At 47.6% G+C, this 20,691-nt stretch overlaps 8 protein-coding genes across 8 annotated transcripts; 1 reads left to right on the top strand and 7 right to left on the bottom strand.

Moving 5' to 3' along the window:
• Positions 1-1,154: 1,154 nt before the first annotated feature.
• N7529_008976 (uncharacterized protein) lies at positions 1,155-1,346 on the bottom strand (the record flags this gene model as incomplete). Its single annotated transcript, XM_057244503.1, has 1 exon — positions 1,155-1,346. One exon carries the CDS (start codon positions 1,344-1,346, stop codon positions 1,155-1,157), a length of 192 nt encoding a protein of 63 aa, XP_057096041.1.
• Positions 1,347-1,554: 208 nt separating this feature from the next.
• N7529_008975 (glycoside hydrolase family 18 protein) lies at positions 1,555-3,158 on the bottom strand (the record flags this gene model as incomplete). The annotated part of the gene is made up of 7 exons (XM_057244502.1): positions 1,555-2,219; positions 2,280-2,340; positions 2,402-2,451; positions 2,516-2,545; positions 2,598-2,851; positions 2,908-3,008; positions 3,120-3,158. The coding sequence occupies 7 exons, from the start codon at positions 3,156-3,158 to the stop codon at positions 1,555-1,557; spliced, it is 1,200 nt and encodes a 399-aa protein (XP_057096040.1).
• Positions 3,159-5,364: 2,206 nt separating this feature from the next.
• On the top strand, positions 5,365-5,988 carry N7529_008974 (uncharacterized protein; the record flags this gene model as incomplete). The annotated part of the gene is made up of 1 exon (XM_057244501.1): positions 5,365-5,988. The coding sequence occupies one exon, from the start codon at positions 5,365-5,367 to the stop codon at positions 5,986-5,988; it is 624 nt and encodes a 207-aa protein (XP_057096039.1).
• Positions 5,989-8,348: 2,360 nt separating this feature from the next.
• On the bottom strand, positions 8,349-9,019 carry N7529_008973 (uncharacterized protein; the record flags this gene model as incomplete). Its single annotated transcript, XM_057244500.1, has 3 exons — positions 8,349-8,640; positions 8,699-8,930; positions 9,007-9,019. 3 exons carry the CDS (start codon positions 9,017-9,019, stop codon positions 8,349-8,351), a joined length of 537 nt encoding a protein of 178 aa, XP_057096038.1.
• Positions 9,020-10,485: 1,466 nt separating this feature from the next.
• On the bottom strand, positions 10,486-11,553 carry prs2 (proteasome core particle subunit alpha 1; the record flags this gene model as incomplete). The annotated part of the gene is made up of 5 exons (XM_057244499.1): positions 10,486-10,872; positions 10,949-11,161; positions 11,220-11,314; positions 11,412-11,471; positions 11,547-11,553. 5 exons carry the CDS (start codon positions 11,551-11,553, stop codon positions 10,486-10,488), a joined length of 762 nt encoding a protein of 253 aa, XP_057096037.1.
• Positions 11,554-12,070: 517 nt separating this feature from the next.
• On the bottom strand, positions 12,071-13,445 carry N7529_008971 (WKF domain-containing protein; the record flags this gene model as incomplete). Its single annotated transcript, XM_057244498.1, has 2 exons — positions 12,071-12,720; positions 12,758-13,445. The coding sequence occupies 2 exons, from the start codon at positions 13,443-13,445 to the stop codon at positions 12,071-12,073; spliced, it is 1,338 nt and encodes a 445-aa protein (XP_057096036.1).
• A 1,843-nt stretch (positions 13,446-15,288) lies between these two features.
• Positions 15,289-16,488, bottom strand: N7529_008970 (uncharacterized protein; the record flags this gene model as incomplete). The annotated part of the gene is made up of 4 exons (XM_057244497.1): positions 15,289-15,372; positions 15,423-15,493; positions 15,570-16,124; positions 16,242-16,488. The coding sequence occupies 4 exons, from the start codon at positions 16,486-16,488 to the stop codon at positions 15,289-15,291; spliced, it is 957 nt and encodes a 318-aa protein (XP_057096035.1).
• Positions 16,489-17,005: 517 nt separating this feature from the next.
• On the bottom strand, positions 17,006-20,145 carry N7529_008969 (tubulin gamma complex associated family protein; the record flags this gene model as incomplete). Its single annotated transcript, XM_057244496.1, has 2 exons — positions 17,006-18,852; positions 18,906-20,145. The coding sequence occupies 2 exons, from the start codon at positions 20,143-20,145 to the stop codon at positions 17,006-17,008; spliced, it is 3,087 nt and encodes a 1,028-aa protein (XP_057096034.1).
• Positions 20,146-20,691: the final 546 nt, after the last annotated feature.

Raw genomic sequence — 20,691 nt, 5'->3', positions numbered from 1 at the left:
GGCCCATCCCTGCCCACTTTTAGGTGCATTTATTCTTATTCTTTTTGATGATCGAAGCCTTGCTTGCAATTATCCTTCGACCATTTACTCATCCCTTCTGCAAGGGTGATTTTACCTGCGAGGGAGGTTCGGTTCAACGTATATAGAACCTTTCGGAGATTGACCCTCGATCCGTCTCCGAGGAGATTCCATATAAACAACTAGATAAACAGTCGATCTGACGGCCCTTCGGCTCCATAGATGGGGCTGTGGTTCCCATGGCGTCACAAATTCGATATTCGACCTGTCCAACACGGGATATGCGGCCTCAGGCATTAATTCTTTCCATTTGTAAGTCACGTGGTAAACCCAGTAGCCGCTGGATCAATGTTGCTCCGAGAACCATGCATTTTCTCGACGCTAGTCCACTTATGGTACGACCACGTGATCACACAACGATTTTAATCGCCAACCCGCTCGGCGCACAACCACTTTCTTTAATCTTGCAAGGTTGAGGAAGACACAACTGTCGAGGTGAGTCTACAATATTCAAGCAGATTTGAATCTGATGAGCGTACACGAATAGCCTGCTCTATCTTTCCTTTCTGGCTTTCCACTTATTTTTGTCGTCGCGAGCATCCCACTGACTTTTTGCAGGCCTTCATCAAGATGCAGATCTTCGTCAAGACCCTTACGGGTAAGACTATCACCCTTGAGGTGGAGTCATCCGACACCATTGACAATGTTAAGTCCAAGATCCAGGGTAAGCACTCATCGCCCTAGCGTGCGCGCACGCACGACTCTCGACGTTTCGACACAGATACTAATATTCGACCCCGCACCACAGACAAGGAGGGTATCCCCCCGGACCAGCAGCGCCTGATCTTCGCCGGCAAGCAGCTCGAAGATGGCCGCACTCTTTCGGATTACAACATCCAGAAGGAGTCGACCCTTCACCTCGTCCTTCGCCTGCGTGGTGGTGGTAAGAAGCGCAAGAAGAAGGTCTACACCACCCCCAAGAAGATCAAGCACAAGCACAAGAAGACCAAGCTCGCCATCCTCAAGTACTACAAGGTTGACGGTGATGGCAAGATCGAGCGTCTTCGCCGCGAGTGCCCCGCCCCCGAGGTATGTGACTATCACTCTGACAACCCTTCATATTTGCAATACATGAACTAACATTGTTTTCTTTTCAGTGTGGTGCCGGTGTCTTCATGGCCGCTATGCACAACCGCCAGTACTGCGGAAAGTGCCACCTCACCTACGTCTTCGACGAGGCCAAATAAATGGTCTAAGTCGGACTGTGGTGTTTCGTTATCGAGTTCCAGCATGGTTATGCTAGGCTGGGGCAAATAATCGGATGTCATGGTTGATGATGGTTTTTGGTGTAACCTTGTGCTACAGTCAATTACAAAAAAATAACAAAATCAGGCGCCTGCCAAAACATGGATCAACTCGTAGCACTGTACTTAGGCTCGTACCTCGGGTCTACTTACTACACTAAATATAAATCCACTTGATTTTGCATTTTGGAATGTGTAAAATTGATTGCAATGAAAATGCTTTGTAACTGCGCTACTCGTCTGGGAAACAAGATTGGACATTGTCATACTTGCTCTCCGGGTAATGGAGGGCATTCTCTGACTGATCTAGCGCCTCCTCGCCGCCAACACGGTCGACAAAGATTCCGATCAAACTGCCATCCGCAGGGTTGGCTTCCTTGTCTCCCTTGTCGCCGCTGCTTTCCCACCACATACCACCACCCAAGCCGCGCTGGCGGATGTAATCTGCTTTAACCTCCGCCATGTAGGGAGAGTCATAGGAGACCATCGTGCGCGATTCACCATCATAGCACCAGGAAGCGCCAGTTTCCGCATCGAACTGCTCGTCAGCTCCGGGTCTTGGTAGTGCCTTGTAATCCCAGACACCGTTTTCCCAACTGCCCTGGCCGACTCCCGAGAATGGGGCACCAGGTCCGTCAGTTTGCTCGAATGTACGCCCATATAGCGGCATGCCCATGACGATTTTTGACGGCGGTACTCCCCCGACGTTGATGTAGTGATTCAGGGCAGCGTCGGCCGAGAATGGGGTCGATGTAGGATTGGAGTTTGAGGGGACAATGTTTGCCTGGTGGCCTGCCTTGCTATCCCAGCTTCCTGCAAAGTCATAGGCCATGAGGTTGTAAAAGTCCAGCACCGGAGTCATGTCTTGGAGCTTTAGCTTCTCATAGTTGCTTGATCCTGCGGTTGTCTGTTAGACGGTTTGGTTTGTTTAGTGTTCTTGTTGTTCAATAGACATACCGGCGGGACAGGCGATTGTCAAGTAGAAGTGGCGATCAGGACCAGCCGCTCTGTCAAGAACCTGCTTGGGGTCAGTTGGTCCAATAAAAGCTGAACTAAAAGTCTATGGAGCAAACACATACCTCTCGGCACTTTTGGAGCAATAGAACAAGGTTATCAGCCTCGGTTTCATCTGTTTTCTAGATAAGCCCACGTCTTTTTCTTTTTCCACTTTCGGGTCATTCCAATGAACTCACCTTTGGGGTATTCCCAATCAATATCAAGACCTATAAAAGAGTCAGCTATCATCCAATACAAAGCCCTGGGGATACAACATACCATCGAATCCTAGATCAAGAACTAGACGTGTCGCTGATTCGGCAAACTCGGTACGGCCCTCTTCTGTGCTCGCAGGCTGCGGGAAATTGGCCGAATATGTCCAGCCACCAATCGAGAGTAAGACCTTCAGCTTGCGGTTTTGCTTCTTGAGCAGGAAAAGTTGCTTGGCACATCCATACACATTGGTTCCAACGTCATTCCAGGAGTCTGTTTCGTAATGCTTCTCGATGTCGGACCAAGTGTCGGTCAAGTATCTGCAGGTTTGTGTCAGGCTAAACTGTACTCTGTAAGGTTCAGTGGTTGATCTTACACTTCTCCACTTTCTGGTCGAACATTAGCAAATGAATAGAGGATATGTGTCAACTTCGTCGCAGGCAAATCTTGTGGGTTATAGTTGCGGCCGTAGATTGCCTAGATCATAGATGTTAATACGAACTGTTTCTCGTTTGTTTTAAGTGTCACCAGTAATTGCGATCATTCAAAGCTGAGTGCAATTGAAGTGAAAAAAATGTATAAACATACCCAATTCACAAAGTAGGCCACGGATCTCATTTCGGACATGGTTTGGGGATTAGTGCAAGAACGGTAAGCGTGTTGCACAAGAATAGCCACAAGCACCACGGAGAAAGTGATTAAGGCAATTGGCTTGAAGTGATAAGCCACAATTCGATAAACTCCTAAGATTTACTTGTGAATTTAGGTAAAGGGCAACTATTTCAATGGAGGGGTACTTTATGTCGCAGCCTAACTGTTAGTGGGCTTTCGTACTAGGCGTCTGGGCATGTTTATCATGTTTATAAATAACAACGCCCCAACGTCATTAGTCAAAACTAAAGGTGGCGGTGTAGGCTTACCAAGCCTTGGCAGTGTGGCTGAATATACAATATCAATGCAGTACACTGCAGAGTATGAGTGATGAGAACTTGTTATTTTGGGCAAATTTCGAAACAATTCAGGTATCCAAATTAGTTCTAGATTGCTAGATTTATATTTGTATTCACCAAAGATCTCTACATATGTATGTCACAAAACATACTGCGTGACATCTCCACCAGCAAGATCTCTTTGTACAACCTGGATTATCATTCACGCTTCCTACGTATAAGTAGTTATTGGAACTCTCGCAGAATAACTTTATGGATTAAAGTATTTGAGTCTTTCTACTTTTGGAGTAAAGTAAACAAGCGAGTATCAAGGGCTCGTGATGCCAACATGTGTACATATGTATGCATGTAGGAATGCATTTTTGGCAAGAGTGCTATCTATCCCACATGAGCGAAGGAGCAAATGTTTCGAATTATCACTTGCAGGTCATGAAGCCCGCTGCCGAATGCTACTAGCTGAGCTTAAGAGGCCTTGGATAATTTTCAAATACGATGTAGATCCTATGATTGGAATTATATTTCTTTGTTGCTTTTGATCTGGAAGATCGGAGAGCGAGCACCATCTTACACAGATTATGCATAAACTCTATTTAATCCCGCTGATTTTCAATATGTAACCTATGCAAGGCCTTGTTAGATGACGGAAGCCTCATCTCAAACATGCCAATCCTTCTGTGAATTTGAAAGTGAACTAATTCTTTTCTGCATTCAGTTATCAACACGCATATTGGTAAATGACTATAATCTAAAACCCAGGATCTTTGGAACCCTAACCTTGGAAGTGTCTCACAATAACATCCGGGGCGGCTTTCGAAATCAGGTGCAAGCACTAAGCAAGCTTTTATGTTTGCATACATATTGTATTACGCACTTCCAAATCGATGGCTAGCCTCATATCTTCTCAACGATTCGTTGTCTTGAGGAAAGCAAATAACCCAGAGGCTTTCAATTGGTCTGATAGCCGTGGCATAATGAATTTGGAGTATCTATTCTATGGTTGCCCTCCGCAAATAAGTAAGTCCATCCTCCCGATTTATTTTGGCGACGGAAGAACGAAGAAGATCCAGATATATCGTCAAGTTCTGCACAATTTGCCATGCCAATAGGTTCTTCCACCAACATAGGTATGGACTCTTTCAGCGGTGCGTTTTACTCCAAAGCAGCGGCAGGCTTGTATGCCTCCGCCTCGACGGCCTCTTGCAAGTCAGGATTTGGCAAGTGTGACGACCGGCATGAGGTGAGATCACCGCAAGAGGCTTCTGTGACTCCATCTACTATCGATGTGGATAGTTGCAGTCTACGCAATTGCGTTTTTTCACGCCATTAAGGAACAGCCTTCAAGCCCATCGCCCTGTACCCCGCTTATCAGGGCCGAGAATCCGTGCACTCCTGAAACTTGCTTAGTGTGTTTATGCACAACTGCAGAGTTTCATTAGCCTCTAAGGATCTTGATTTTGTTGCATACAGCAAGATGTCCTCAGCAAGAAGTCCTTCTTGTTCTTCTCTAGTATAGGAGTAAGAGGCTTGAAAAGTAGAAGGTGCACTAGACGTTCTGTGACCCCTTTTTCCTTTTCGTCAATGCTAGAAACATTATTGGGGCTCTAGTTCCGAAAACCAAAGCTTGATTTGTGGACCCGGGCGTCTCGCTTACCGGGGTAATCGTGTCATTGGGCTAAAGAGAAGCAACAATGACCCTGAAAAAGTGCCAAAAAGGCACCCAAAGCTTGCCTCCCGGCAATTTTTGCCAGACTAGTTGTAGTGCTATTTGTTTTGTTTTTTTGAGGCGGCTGGGCACTAAGGCGTCTCCCACATGTTTGTTTGAATACTTCGTTGTTCTCTTCCCTTCTGTCACCCGTTACATTCCTACACACCAATCTGTGAAGATGCGGTCCACGGCGTTCATTGCCCTTTTTCTTCTCACCCCGGCTCTGGCCATACCCCAAGCTACATCTGTGGCTTACTCTGGCTCATCGAGCTCCTCTGACTCCTCTGACTCTTCTGGCTCTTCCGACTCATCAGACTCTTCGGACACCATCGCGAGTGACCCCATCCCTGCCGACTATATCAGCGTTCTCGAAACCGCTGTTCCGGCTTCTTGGGAATATGAGATGATGAACTCCGCCTCCGTAGCTGCAGTCGTGAGCGACGCTGCGGCTGGCATCTTCCCATCCTGGTATAATGACCTGCCTGCCAGCATCAAGGCCATTGTTACCTCCCTTGGCGGCTTCGACGCGAACATGGTCGGCGCAACTGGCTCGATGACTGCGACTGTGAGCCCCAACTCAGGGCCTGCTACTGAGACTGCTGTAGCTACCGCGGTTACTGGCTCAACTGGGTCAGCTGCCACGGAGACTCAGGCTTCCACTACCTCAGGCGCTGCTTCCAGCACGAAGCTGACAGCCTCTACGTCCGTGCACTCGACTGGTGGTGCGCCCATCGCTACTGGCGGTGTCGCTCTGAGTGTTGCTGGTGCTGCTGGTCTGCTGGGCCTTGCTCTTGCCCTGTAGATTTCTTCTCTTTAGTTTCGTTATCCGGTGACGCAACTTGAGAGCTAACTATGTTTGTCTGTGTGCATAGATCGTATGGAACTAATACTATCACATGATTGTGTCTCTAAATCCCCTACTTACTAAGCCAAGCTAGACATCGAACACGGTGGCATCAGTATAGTACTTCCGCAGATCGGTGTCACTGACACTCTCTGTTTCTCAAGCCCTAATGTCAAGTTGTTGAATAGGTACAATACAGAGATTGCCCAGAAAACTGAAATTTTGTAGGCTCAGTAGTAGCCAAAAGAACTGTATTACATACAACCTACGTACCACGACTGATTGTAGAAAAAAAAAGTGCAACAGGACGTGAGGCATTGAGGCAATTTTCCAGCCAAAATAAGTAAGAAACACGGGTTCTCTTCATACAATTTCGGTATTGCGTGTTACCAAATCATGATACCAGGTCCACGGATGGATCAATCATTTACTACTCCAGAGAAACATTTGAAGTTTAAAGAAACTTGGCATTGGGGTTTGAGAAATGATCTAAAAGTGCAGGTGGTGACAATATTCATAGTTAAGTACTGAACCTTGTAATTTTCCCACAGAGCATCCAGAGCATCCAGAGCACCAAGAGCACCCGTATAACCTTAGAAGCATGCTTTGAACAACAGACCATTTATTTCCAAATTGTAATTTGCAGATTCAAATCGGCTGGCAGAATGGACTTGAGACAGTAAGACTCAATGCTATACGTGGAAAAAGAAATCCTAACTTACTTGGAAGCTTGGTATTGATACCAAGCTTTGCATGAACAGCTGGCTCTTATCCCCAACAAGGGTTTACCTATATCTGTAGATAAACATAAAAAGCACAACAACTTACATGAGAGACAATCAACCCATGATCTGCTATATTAGACCTACAATAATGTAGAGGGAAATAATTATGTCCCTAATGTACAGTCAAATTACATCGTGATTTTAATCAACATACAACACAACGTGACAGACAACGACCCTGAGGTAGTAGAAACGGCTGTAAAAGAAGGAGAGACCTACCTGTGCACGGGTGGAAATTGATCCAAAGGACTCCGGAGATCCACCGGCATTATGAGCACTATGACTGACGGTAGAAATAATGATATCAATAGAAGCATTACCATCTAATAAATACTACTCCATACATAACCGAAAAAGGTATCGGCTTAGTGTTAACTCCGTAGATGCTTTCTGAGAGAAAGAAAAAAATCAAACCAAGAAAAACCAGCGGTAGCTGAACTCGAGCCGACACATGGCCGTCCGTAGCACCGATTGGTATAACGTGCAGGAGACTAACGCTTTAGCCCCGGATCCACCGAGATTCAACCCGTCCCTACAAAATATATTGACGCAAATCCGTTGAAGATCCACACTGATCTTTGTGAAAACGTTTCTTTTTATTATCGTTTCAATTCAACCCTGAATCTATGACTCGTGGTTAGATCTATCCTCGTATACTTTAAGCTACCCGTATACCTAGGTACTGTTAGGGCATACTACTAGATATAGAAACGATGGACCTGAGGCAGAAAGGGGATTGCAAGGGACTAACTGATTGCTGCGTTTACAGATGGCATTAGATTTCATATGCAGATGTACCATGGTTCCTCTTTTTTTCTTTTTGTTTCAGCTGGTGCCTCTGCCTCGGCGCCCTAGGTGTCTAGTCTCCGCCTATGTGATTCGTCAATGGCACATGCCGACAATACTGATGGATGCTAGGGGGAATTCCGGCGCTTTTAGTGTGCAGGATCCATACGAGATGGAAATTTTACGGGATTTACCTGTGAATCGTGCCGTGTGCCGGGAGAAATGATGAGTAGATTCAACGGACACGTACTCTTGACGCTGGACACCCGGCGGGTCAGGCCATTGTGGGGACATTAGGGTTATCAATCCAGTTGCGCATTATTAACTGACAGCCTGGAAAATTCGGATCTACGGTAACTTGGATTAACACAATGTGAGGGTGCACTTGGATAACATCTGTAAATGGATTCCTAAAACCTACACGGTAGGCATAATGATAGACGCACGAAATTCATGCCCGTAACCCCTTATGAGAAAGACAAAAAACCCAAGTTCGAAAAAGAAAACAAGAGGGGGATATCGTAGCTATAACTGAAAGCACACAGTAATTCCGAACTCTGTTCAGAAGGCGGCAAAGACCGCGACCAGCGCGTTTCGACCGCTCTTTGCATGGCATCCCGTGTTATGCCCCTCTCCGTTGACAAAATCATACAATGCCAATCAGACCCGCAAGCGCTTGAGGGTAGAATGCAAGACACCAAAACACCACTCCATGGAAGATGCATCTGTTTCCGTTTCGTACACTCATTACCGGCCCCCGACCCAGCGACGGATGGCTTCCAAAGAAGGATCATCATCAAGCCAGTGACCCGCCCGCACATCGGCAGCTCGGAGATCAGAGACAGCGTAATCGTCCGTGAATCGAGCCAGGTCTTGATAAAGTGCATTGGCAGCATTCTTCAAAGCTGTGGTATGCTGTGCTGTTGGGCTTTGGCCGCGCAAAGTATTGGCGCGGGCCATGGCCCATCGCCGGGCTGCAGCGGCGCGCAAGTATATTTTGTGGGCTTGGAATCGGCGTGCGCTGCTGTCAAGTATAACTCTGGGAGAGATGTTAGAAAATGATGGATTGACTTGACTAGGAGTTGAGGTAAATTTACCTTTGAAGTTCGGCCTTCTCCGTCTCGACGTTCCCTTGCCCGGTCACCGGACAGGGCTGGTAATTGGCAGACATTAGGCTCTGGGCGGAGGCCAGGGACTCGCGGAGCACCACGAAGCCTTCCTCCCAGTATTCTTCTTGAGATGGCTCGACGCTTTGTTGCGAAATATGTAGCAGAAGAGTGCGATAATCGTTGATAATCTCGGCGACTCGCATCGCACGAGCTTGATTGACTGTAAGGGTCCCAAACATAAATTAGTACTTTGGTTCAAGATCAATTGGTCCAGTAATTTTTTGGGATCAACCTACGTCCGTCCGACATATCTGTGGAGGGTTATTAAATGTATAAGAAGATGGAACAAGGTCGAATAAAGGACGAGCAGTAATGTGGTATAGGGCAAGTATAAAGAGATGACATCAAAGATAACCAATGGGAGATTAAAGAAAGGCAACGGTCATAGGAGTTGATGGTCCATGGAGTCGAGAGTGTCAGGGCATCCACAGTTCCGGGGGATGGAGGATAGATATAAGTCTTCAATGTGACACGATTCCACTTACCCCATACATGACAATCTCTAGAGGGTAAAAAAGAAAAACGGTATGGAAATAAAATATGGATTTATCAGCCCGTGGTAGCGGAGTCGATGTCAGGAGGATCATCATCAATGAAGACGAGCTGCACCAATAGACGCTGAAGATCCAAGATCAAGGAGCTTGGGTCGTTCGAGTACAGCTGGGATGTGGTATGGTGGACCGGGCCACACTATAGTTCCCGAGAAACCGTTTACGGCATGGCCAGGACCATCCCTGTTCCCATGGGAAGGGATCCGGGAGTGGAGAGGGACCATAGAGGGGCATGTTCCATTCGTTGTAGTCACTAAGACAAATGTTGGGACCAAGCTGGGAAGTGAAAGTGGAGAGCGTTAGTCCCGCACATAATGAGATTAAGTTCCTGTGAGGTCGATTTGGGGGGTCAAGAGGAGAGAGATGGCGTTTCATGACTATGATTGGAGAGCGCTGACCGAACTACTCGAGGACCATGTGTTTCTGGATGCATCACTGTGGAACCTTTAGAAACGAGTCTAGAGACCATAAAATTGAGGCGAAAAGGGAAGCGCTCAGCCCTGGACCTGCATAGACAAGATCTTGGTTCTTGTTCGGACCTGACTGTGGATCTGACATTTTTAGGGTTTGTTCAGCTGGACTTTGCCACACTTATTTTAGTCGATTTTAGCCACTTTTAGTAGTAACAGCAGTAGTAATGGTAGCATACAATTCTTTTTCACTAAAGTGGTTACTAGTTATCACTAGTTAGTTCATCATAAGAATTCCTGATGCATCATTAGGCGCTTATTTTGTGAACTGTCAGTCCCAGCCACTGCCGAGCCACATGTGGCGCCCGCACAACAGCTGAAATACTGGCTCTTAGTAGTAGTATGCCCGTCTCTCCTTGCTGTTTTTACGCAGTGTGATATATCGTCATTTTTCTTTCTTTTTGGGTGGCGGATTACATAGAGTTGACAGCTGAGATCTCGGACCACACAGTGACGCTAGAGTTATGGGGACACTAGCCTTGGAATGTATATACACGCCAAGATGATGTTGATTGATGCAAGATTGCACCTCGATGAGCCCCGAGATATGACCGAAACAGTCATCATGCAGGAATCATCATGCAGGGAATAATTGAAAGTTATCATTCATAGATCGTCTGGTTCTCTAAAAAAGAAACACCGGGGTCCTTCCATTCTTGGTGTCTTATCTCCATTGCTTACAGGACCAGCTCGCTTAGTCCTTTTCGGCTATGGCTTGCAGCCGTTCATCGATCTCCTCTTCCGTCAGGGCGCGGAACTCCGTAGTGGTTCCCTCCTGACCGTCGGCCCGCGGCCCACCAACAACACCAATCTCAATCTCGTGCTTCTTGAAGTCAACACTTAGAACGTTGCTCAGAGCTGTGATGCCCAGCTCCACAACTTCCTCCCAGCTGCCTGCGGCCGCATCCTTGTTCTTCAGCTTCTTCTCAAGGTAGTTCAACGCCTCCTGCTGCTTGGGACCAGATGCTGTGGCTTTGTATCCAACGAAGTAACCAGCGGGGTCACACTTGTACAGCTGTGGGCCACTCTCGTCATCGACAGAGATCAGGGTTGTAGCGACACCGAGTGGTCGCATGTAAGCCTGCAAGTTTCAAAGAGAACCATGTCAGTCAATTTGCCTCCACAGGGGAGTATTCTTAGGTGACATTGAGACCTACCCTTTGTGTGTAGACCTGGTTGATGTTTGCCAGTCGCTTCGCCAGGACGTCGCAGGGCATCTCATATCCGAATTTGTAGCGGAATTCAGCAGCCTCACCACGGGCACGGTCAACGGATGCTCGAGCATCTGCTATGGAGCCAGTCATCACACAGCCTACGGAAGGCGAAATCCGGAAAACATGTGAAACGGAGGATGGGTCGATCAATTTATCCTGGGAGGTGGATTAGTCTAAGCGCACAACCCAGCTCTCAACTTGGACGCAATCTTACAGCGACTTTCTTCTGCGAGAGCACAACGGCACAATCTTTCCCCCTCACACCGATGGAGGTGATGTTGGCGGCGGTGATGGCCTTGAAGGCATATTCTGGGAGACGGGTGTTTGGTCAGCGGCTATGATGACAGCGCATCGATTGAGGTAGTCGGGAAAGGGAGGACCGAATCATTGAATGAAATGTACATACCGACTTGGTACAACCGACCCTGGTCAGAGAAGATAGTGATATGTCTGTCGTAGGCACTTCCTGCGGAGAGAGCAAAAGGTCAGTCGGGGATGAAGTCATGGGGCAGACAGGGCCATAGGCGACGATGGAGCATACCAGACATGATGGCAGATATTGATCTTTTATATGAAGATCAACAGAAGCAAAGGAGATAAATGGAAAATAAGGGTCTAGGTGAATGAGACGATGGGGGTTGATCAGTGACGCGTGCCAGAGCTGCCTGTTCAGGTGAGCTCAAGCTTGAGCCTCACCGCCTTCCGGCGCATCCACTGTATATGTTTTCAATTTGTAAAAAAAAAAGTTTACTGATAGCTGATGGGTCTAATAGGCTTGTGTTCACACTAAATTGGAAGCCTATTGCTTGTTTGAGTTGAGTTGCACAGAGTGTCAACACCAGCAAAGGGCAGAAAGCTACAACCTTCCAAGGTTAGAACTATATGAAGGCATACCTCCATGCATTACTTACTATCCAGACTCTACACCTAGTGCTTCCAATAAGTATTTCATGGACGACTTGGTAAACTGACTTTTGTGACTATAAACATATTTACACCGTCCCTTATGCTATGTGAGATGCACACCCGAAATTTAGATAGCAACTCTGAACCAGGTCATTAGAACTAATCGCTATCACTTTCACTGCTTGAGATCTCGATCTGAGCAGTTCTAAGCTTTCGCTTCTGGGTCCTCTTGGGCACCGCAGGCGCAGCCTTCTTTTCAGGCACAAACTTCTCCTTCCTGGCTTTGCTGTTCTTCTTTGAAGACACAAACTCACTGGGAGCAGAAGAAGTCGGTGCAGCCTTTTTAGCAGGGGCGGGGGCATCAGAGTCCTCGCTGTCACTGCTGTCGCTGCTGCTGCTGCCGCTCGATGAGGTCTCGTCATCACTGCTATCCGGTGCAGACTTGCTGATCGTCTTCTTCGAGGCCGGGGTATCATCGTCACCGTCGCTCTCACTGCTGCTGATATCGACAACCATTGTTCGGTTCTTCCGTTTCTTGTTTGCTGGGGGTTCGGTAATTTTGGGTTTCGGCTTTGGTTTCGCGTCCTCGGCGCTGAAGAGCTTGCCAGAGAGAGCGAAAAAGACCAGCTCTGCTCGCAGCCTCTTTGGCAAACGCTTCTGAGCGTCTCCGTTGAGTTCTTCAATGTTGGGAGTGTCCAGATTCTCACTGCCCTCGGTCAAACGTTCCCGGAACGCGTTGATGGCTTCCAGGTAGCCAGGGTTTGTAGATTCCTCTGCCTCATCATCCTTTGGCTTGTCAAGATCCATGTCTGTCTTAATCACCTCCTCTCGCGGCATCGCTCATACGTTGCTTGGCAGCGTCACCCTTCAGTCCCTGGATGTAGACCAACAGAGAAGTGTTGTAACGAGCGGGGACATGCTCAAGCGAATACAGATGCTTGAACAAATTGGTTTCGCGATTCTTTTGGAACTTCCATGTCGCGCGTGCTCGGTGGTAGTGACTCAAGTAGGAGAGAATAGGTGTCTCATGGATCTGCCCTTCGGTTGAGGCAGCACCGGTCTTTCTTTGCTTCTTCTTCTCCCGCTTGCGCTTCTTCATCTCTTCAAGCGCCTTGTCTGCCTCTTTGTCTTCGATGTCTGCCTCGGCTCCGTCGGTAGTGGCAGCCTCATTGCTGTCAACGGCGTCAGAGTCGCTTTCAGAGTCGCCGTCATTTTCTTTTGTTCCGGGTCCAAATGAGACTCGCTTCTTCTTTTTCTTGTGAGATTCGGAATCCTTGTCCTTCTGGTCATTTTCGTCTTCGGTGTGGCGGCGCTTGTTCTTTTTCTTCAATTCGCTGTCTGTCCCGGGTGTCGCATCATCGGAAGTTGACTTCTTGCGCTTCCTTTTCTCCTTCTTGTCGGACTTGGTGTCATTTTCGGTGGTGGTAGAGTTTTCTTGCACCTCTGCACTTTCCACTCCAGTAGAATCCTTCGATTTCTTGAGCTTCGACTCGAGCTTTTTCGACGCTGGAGATTGAGCGTCGGCGTGCGCCATTATTGCTGCAGGTGGAATGCAACGGGGTACAATAGAGTACAATAATATAATCAAAAGACGTGCGACACTCTCAAAGGGATAAATTGTGTGGTTCAAGCCTGATGCGAGCTCGAGTCGTGCTGAAACGGGCAGACAACTTTTTTTTCTGCCGATCAATTGCGCCGGCCAATCGGCCAATCGGCCAATCGCATTCTCCTCTCTTTCTCCTGCTGCATCACTGCTTGATATTGCTCGCAGAACAACTGAACGCAGTGAAACCTTGCAACGCATATAATGACTTGCTTTAATCGTATAGTATTTATCATATTTGCCATTCCTGGCATGGGTTTTTCTGCCTGGCTCCAAGCTTTCTACAATTTATCATTACAGATAACTCTCCCTCCCCGAGGATTTCAGCACTTATCGAGGGAAATAGCATGATAATATGCCAAAACTTTACTGAGTAGTTCTGGCTCATAAAACCCAGATGTATCATTTGCATTGATCTGGTCATTGAGTCTGAACATCCAAAAACCTTTGGCTCCACATTAAACCCCATCTGGACATCCTGATTGTTTGACATGGCTGGCTTCCTCTCACATTTAGACTACAGGAATTGCAGCCGTGATTTTTCCAAGGGCCAGGTGGTTAATTGCATGAATTCAGTATCACCTGGGCAGATCATACGCTGTATTTCGAACATAGAATGTTGTGGGCCCAAGGTACCAGTATAACTTGGTATTACAACTGATAGCGTGAAGTATATCACAAAATAGAACAAACAACCACAGAAGTAGGGTTCGAAGGCTAATATTACCACGAGCAGAACAGCGTAGATCCTCCAAAGTGCCCTTGAAATAAGGCCCTAGTCATCTTTACAGGCTGGCATTTTATCTTGGAGTTCACAATCATTATATCCTTGTTCGAGGAGAACAAAAGCTTCCAACTGTCGTGAAGGTCGTCGGATTTATGATGGAAAGCAGTATTTTCCTAGAGTCTTATCATTTTGTAGCAAATCTTTCTCTACAAATTTGGTAGACTCTTTCCCTATGCTGATGTGAAACTCAATGCATTGACAAGCACAATAATTTATTAGCCTCAGGCAATCGATTTTCTCGAGCGATGAAAATATAGTGGTCGAATATACATCTAACACTGGTCGGACGTCGTTCACCAACCCGGGGGGGGGGTTAACTGTTAACAGCATGCTTTCCAGGCCGAAGGGAGCAAGTTTTGAGTATTAGAAGCATCTAAACTAATATTTTGATATTATCCTCGAGGCTGGTAAAGTCGCAAAGGAGATAATGAGGCTAATAACTATCTTCGACAAAGTTTTAATACTCTGTACAATGTACAAACTCATCATGACAATTAGCTACCGCATCTATCCGTGGGACCAACTGCCTCCGTTTTGGTTAATGGGTTAAAATCGTATTAAAATGAGCCCTTAATCGATCAGTCGCTGATTTTTGCATCTAGGTAGCAGCTGATTTAACTACATTGGTAGTAACGGTCAAGGTTGGAAGCTTCCATAAGTGCGAGCGACTATAAGCAGGCTTTAAACTGGCGATCCTTCCAAGGTTAGAAAATGCCATGCGGGAATTTAAGCTTAATCCATGTGTCGTGATCTTTGCTGTCACGGAACCCCAGAGTCAAACGTTATCAGCTATCCGTGTATCAAATTTGTAAAAGTTATCATATTGGTAATGGATTCCTGTCACAAAAAAATGAGTATATGCATGTCTATGTCTATCTAGATATCTACAACTCTATCTACAGCTCTATCTACAATATCTGTACAAATGCTTTTGTCTAATAACACAATGTCCCGGAGGTCACCTCCGGACTATCAAGCGTGCACCTCTCACGGCGAACTCCGCCTTTCGGTCCAGAGTGGGTCCACGAAGTAGACAACGCCGTGACCAACGGCGGCTGCAAGTGGTCCAACCTACCGAAGATTAGCAAAAGAATATCGGCAGAAAACATTCAACGACTCACCCAGTGAATCCAATGGTAGCTTGGGAAACTGGATGCCACGTAAGCACCAAAACAACGGGCCGGGTTCAGACCTGCATAACAGTAATTTATCAACAATCGCTCTTCCGCATCAGACGCTCCCTACAAGAAGGTAACTATATAACTCACTGGCACCAATATAGCCCTCACGGGTGAACGCAGTGCCCCAACTCGTGATACCAAGAACGATACCCACGAACCACGGCGCAGTAGCATGCCCAAAGACTTTAGCCTGTCTTGGATCGAGAGCAACACCGAAAGCCAAAAAGATCAGAATCAGGCAGGCAAAGAATTCAATGACCAATCCGTCACTAACACCCACCATACTTGTATCGATATGGCACCCACCAATAGTGATCTCACGGCTACCGTACGCACTATGCAAAGCAAACCCTGCAACAGCACCGCCAAACGTCTGGGCCGCCAAATATAAGACCATACGGGGGAAGGAGATGATCCGTGCGAAGAATGTAGCTAGCGTAATCGTCGGGCTAATATGCCCCCCACTGGATGGGGAAAAGGTATAGATCAGAAGTGGGGTGAGAAGCAGGTTGGTAATTCCACCGAAGAGGGGCGAGAAGAAAGTGACAGTGTGATAGACGCCAGCCTCGGTCTTGGGCGAGGTGGTTTGGGTAAGCGGGTGGGTAGTCACCCAGCAGGTGATGAAGACATTCATCAAGCTGGCTATAGATTCAAAGATGAGCATTAATATGTGAAGCAATGGGAATCAAGGGCCTGGGCCAAATTTTCACGAGGCTTGAACGGAAATTTTGTCCACTCAAGTGCAAGGGTAAGGCGTACCGACGAATTCCAGCATGGCGAATTTCCATAGATCTGGACTTAAAAAGCCGCGTAGATCAAAGATCTCACCGAGGCTCATGCACGGCGCAGCATCGGGCACCTCTTTCAGGACTTCGACATTCCTCGGATCATTCCGATCAACAATGAAGTCCTGATTTCCGCCGAGGCGCCCCGCAAAGGGTGGAATAGCGGGCTCCAGATACTTGTGATCTTCATGCTCTAGCTGGGGGAGATAAGCGGCGACCATTGTTCGATTGAGTTTCGGTATGGCGCTTGAGGAGTTTGAGACAAAACCTTGGCAGGGGTTGGCCATTGTTGTGTGTAACATACTGTGTTCTGATTGGTCGATTAGCTGACTCAGCGACACACTTGGCCCAATCGGCCAACGTTCGCCGAAGATTCTCCTGCAGTCTGCCAATCATTGCTGCACTTGTTATTAATATTATGTCAATATTGTATTGTTTTTTTTTTTTTGAAAGAGTTTATTTTGTTGCTTTTTCTTTACTTTGTAGGTAGATTCATTGAGTATTCCCTACACTATTGTACAACGTAAATGTTCGTCTACATGGTAGACTAAATTACGGAGACTAGGAAAAACCCTAAAGATAAGGAAAAGGAAACAATGACCAACCAAAATCAACGCCATATCATCTCCTGATAACAAAAATAGGTAAAGGGAAATTAGGAAAGTAAACATGAAAATCGTGGGACTCGTCAATGGCATTAATATGGCGACCTCACAAGAGGACCCTATAGGTTGAATTCTATGACCCGTTTCCATAAGCCTGCTCATTCGTCCCAGTATCTCTCCTTTCTCTTCGGACCTCCTTTTGAGCAATGCTCTCGGTCCCAGAACCTGTAGCGGCCACTGATGCTGCAGCTCTTCGTTTCGCCTTCTCCTTCTCCCTCTCCTTTTCCCTTTCCTTATCTCTTGCGCTCGGGCCAGCTGCCTTTCGCCTCTTAGGAAGTTCATAGACATCATTGAAATTCATCACAACGCCCAGGAAACGCATATCCACATCCGGCTGGTACGATAGATCACCCAGAAGAACAATAAGACGGGATCTGAATTCGGTGGAGAGTTCGCCCAAGCGAACACGTAGCGAGGCAAGCATGTTGTCGTCAGCTGTGAGGTTCGGACCTGAGAGTGACAGCGGGGTGTTGACGCCGTCAACGCCAGCACTGTCAGGTCGGATGTCAGGAGTCGATGCCATAGATGTTCCACCTCGGCTGTTGGACTGACGAAGATCCCGGTCCGTAGCGCCCCATTGACCCTGAGCGGCGCGGGTTTCAATCTTGGCGTTCATCTCCTGGCGGCGAGTGAACTCCGCCACAGAGAAGGAGTACAGCCCGTCCACGGCGTCCTTGTAAGCAAGCATGAACTTGAGGATCTGGTGGAGCTGGCTGAGAAAGCTTTCTTCAGGTTGTTTGGCGGAATTTGAGGTTGAGGTGGCGTAACGTGAGGAAGATGCAGATCCCAATAGGCCCTTGTGGGTGATAGAGTTGAGGTATTTGGTGTGTGCTTCGATCAGATCGTCCAATGTGCACCCAGGTTTTCGGGTAGCTTCTAAAAGCTGTTCCCAGCTGGACTCGATGACCTCAAACAAAATATAATATTGAAGCTGGTTGACGAAGTGTATCATTTCTGCGATTACGCATCGTGCTAGCTTCCAGTCTGGTCCGACTTTGTCTTCCACATTGCCGAGCACTCCTCGCGCGCCGGTCATGCATCGTCGCCAGGTGCTGTTCAGTGCAAATTCAACTCGCTTGATACGCCAGAGGAAGTTGAAAACTTTCAGGTACTGAGTCGATGCCCAAGGTGTGATGACCACGTCCACAGGGGCATCGATTTTGTATTCGAGCGTGAAGCAGTCCCACCCAATCTCACCATGGCTCAGCTCGAGCATACGGGCATCAAGTCGGCGTAGCACTTCTGGGGTATCGTATTGTGCATTGGAAGCACGGATAGCATGCTCCAATTGTGCGGTCAAGGTATGTCGGTATTGAGAATTAGCTGGTCGATCCAGGTTGGAGGCAAGGGACTCCATGAGCAAAGCAATGAAGTCTCCTTGGCCCAGCAATAAGTAGCTCTTCAGTGCTTTCAAGTGATCGAAGAGATTGAACTTTCCACTCATCAGGGAAATTAATCGAGCCATTGTTGTCTTATATGCCTCGTCAATGGATATTTCTAGAGTGGCGGTATCACCATATCGTAGCTCCTTGGAGGCTTTCTTGGAATAGGCCTCCACCCACGCGGAATCACTGCATCCATAGCGAATAAAGTTGAGAGATTTTCCAATCAGGAAAATCTTCTTTGAGAACTCCTGTGTAATGATTGACGGCACCATATCATCATCAAGCTTATATTTATCCTCCCAGACACTTGTTGCAATTCGTCGGGGATCAGTCTTCGGCCTGAACTCTGGATCTGCGACAAAAAATTCCTTGTATGGATCCGACAGCTCACCGTCGTAAATCCATAGCCGTAGCATGTCGTAAAATGGACGAGTCACATGTGCGAGAAGCTTTTCGGCGAAGGCACACACGAAAGGGTCTCCATGAGATGTAGAAAAGCCATGTATCAATGAAATCAATTGGCCGCCTCTTTTACCTGCGATAACTATCAGCCAAAGATCCAACGCAGTCGATCACAAACATGCTTACTTTGAGCCTCTTCCACAATCAAACTCATCAGTCGGAGAGCCATTGTGGCATCTCTCGTCCATACCACGCATCGTTTCAGAGTAACACTGCCCTTTCGTATGCCTTGGGACTCGGTTCCATCTCCGATTGCGGCCAGCGCCTGCCGAATTTCCGCCTCTAGTGTAGCCACTAAACTGAGATACGCCCGTAACTCAATCGCAATGGAAGCTCGCAGGCTCTGGTTCACGAGCCCCCCTTCTTCGCTCTCAACGAATACTGATAGACCTTTATATAGTAAACAAGGCTCCGCCAACGAGTTGAGAAGTGAGATTATTGGCGCAGGCAGATTTGAGGGCAATTTCAAGCTCGATGGGGAGCTGAACTGTAGGTTTGATGAAGACAAGCCTTGCAAGTTGAACGGCAAGTCGCGCAAAAGTTGATGTTCAATTGGCCCAGCAGATTTGATTTGGCCAACACTTGAGGGCCGGGGTGACGGGACACGCGCGCGCTCATCATTATAACGGTCGTTTGCGCCAGTGTCAACACGACTGACCGGTCTTTCTGTTGCACTGCGACTAGCATCGTTTACTTCATCACGATCAATATCATGCCGCAAGGAGCTTTGCTGTTCCACTTTCGCCGGTGGTGCTCGTTGATATACTTGCGAGGCCGAAGAACTAACAGCCGGCCCCTCATCCTCCGAGTCAATCGCCGTGCCCCGTCTGGGTCGTGCACCACCCTTTCCCAGCATATTATGCAAATGCGCCTCATCCAGCAATGGACTGCGGCTCCTCTCCCCGCCCTCCGCCGGCTCATTCGAAGCCGATAACTTGTAAAGCAAGAAAAGGATGCCCCATTTCTGCGACAATACAGGCTGCGTCAGAAGTCGGGAATAAAGATTAGAAAACCGCACCGCCTTATCTGGACTTTCATTCTCACGGCGCAGTTTGCGCTTAATGAGGTCTGGCGCGTTGTTGACACTCTCTGTTCCCGAAAAGCTTCCGCGGCGCCCTCCCAGCCCCGCTGGCGATCCGGGGTCGGGGGCATTGGTGGTGGGATGGGTATCAAGAATTCGCCAGGCCCGCTCCATGAGAACATGGTGTCGGCGGTTCTCAGCGGAGGCGAGGGCTTCTTCTTCGTCGGAGTAATCTTCGTTTCGGATCGCGGAGATCGGGAGCGCGGGGGTTAGCCCATCGACCAACTGGGAGAGGGCGTCATCTAAGCGACGCCCGCGCGTAGGGTTACGGGCCGAAGTCGACATTTTATGCCCAGTGCCCTATTGGGCGAATTGTTTGGTAAATTGTATTTAATCGCTCGTGGTTGTCGTCCGCGGGTGGGTTGTCGGGGAATCGTTGGGCAAGAAGGAACCCCGATCGGGCTGGGAGTTCGATGGAAAATATCGCGTTTGGAGCCGAGTACTAGGCTCTGGGTTTTTGACACAAGTTTGCGACGAACCTTGCTAATTGCATCTCAGTCAAAGCAACGCGGGCTGAAGCTTGAAGCTTGAATGTTTATGTTTGCGATGTTTGGTATATGTTAATGCCTTGTTTCTAAGGTATCAATATCTTATCAGCTTTATCTCTTATCAGACTTATCGCTATCAGACTTATCGCTATCAGACTTATCGCTATCAGACTTTGGCTATTCCGCCTTACCGGTAGTTCTCAGAACCCTGTTCGACAGAGTTGTAGATTTCCAAGGTTGTCTACAGCGCACAAACAATAAGAACAATGTATGTACTTGGAATGTACGGAGTAACAGATTTATACTTGCCAGCTCGAATCGCAATTATCCCTGCACTTTTAGC

Source organism: Penicillium soppii (assembly GCF_028829465.1).
Source record: "Penicillium soppii strain IBT 18220 chromosome Unknown utg000006l, whole genome shotgun sequence".
NCBI classification, from domain to species: domain Eukaryota; kingdom Fungi; phylum Ascomycota; class Eurotiomycetes; order Eurotiales; family Aspergillaceae; genus Penicillium; species Penicillium soppii.
Note: the sequence above shows the minus strand (reverse complement) of the source record. Positions and strands in the feature narration are given on the sequence as shown.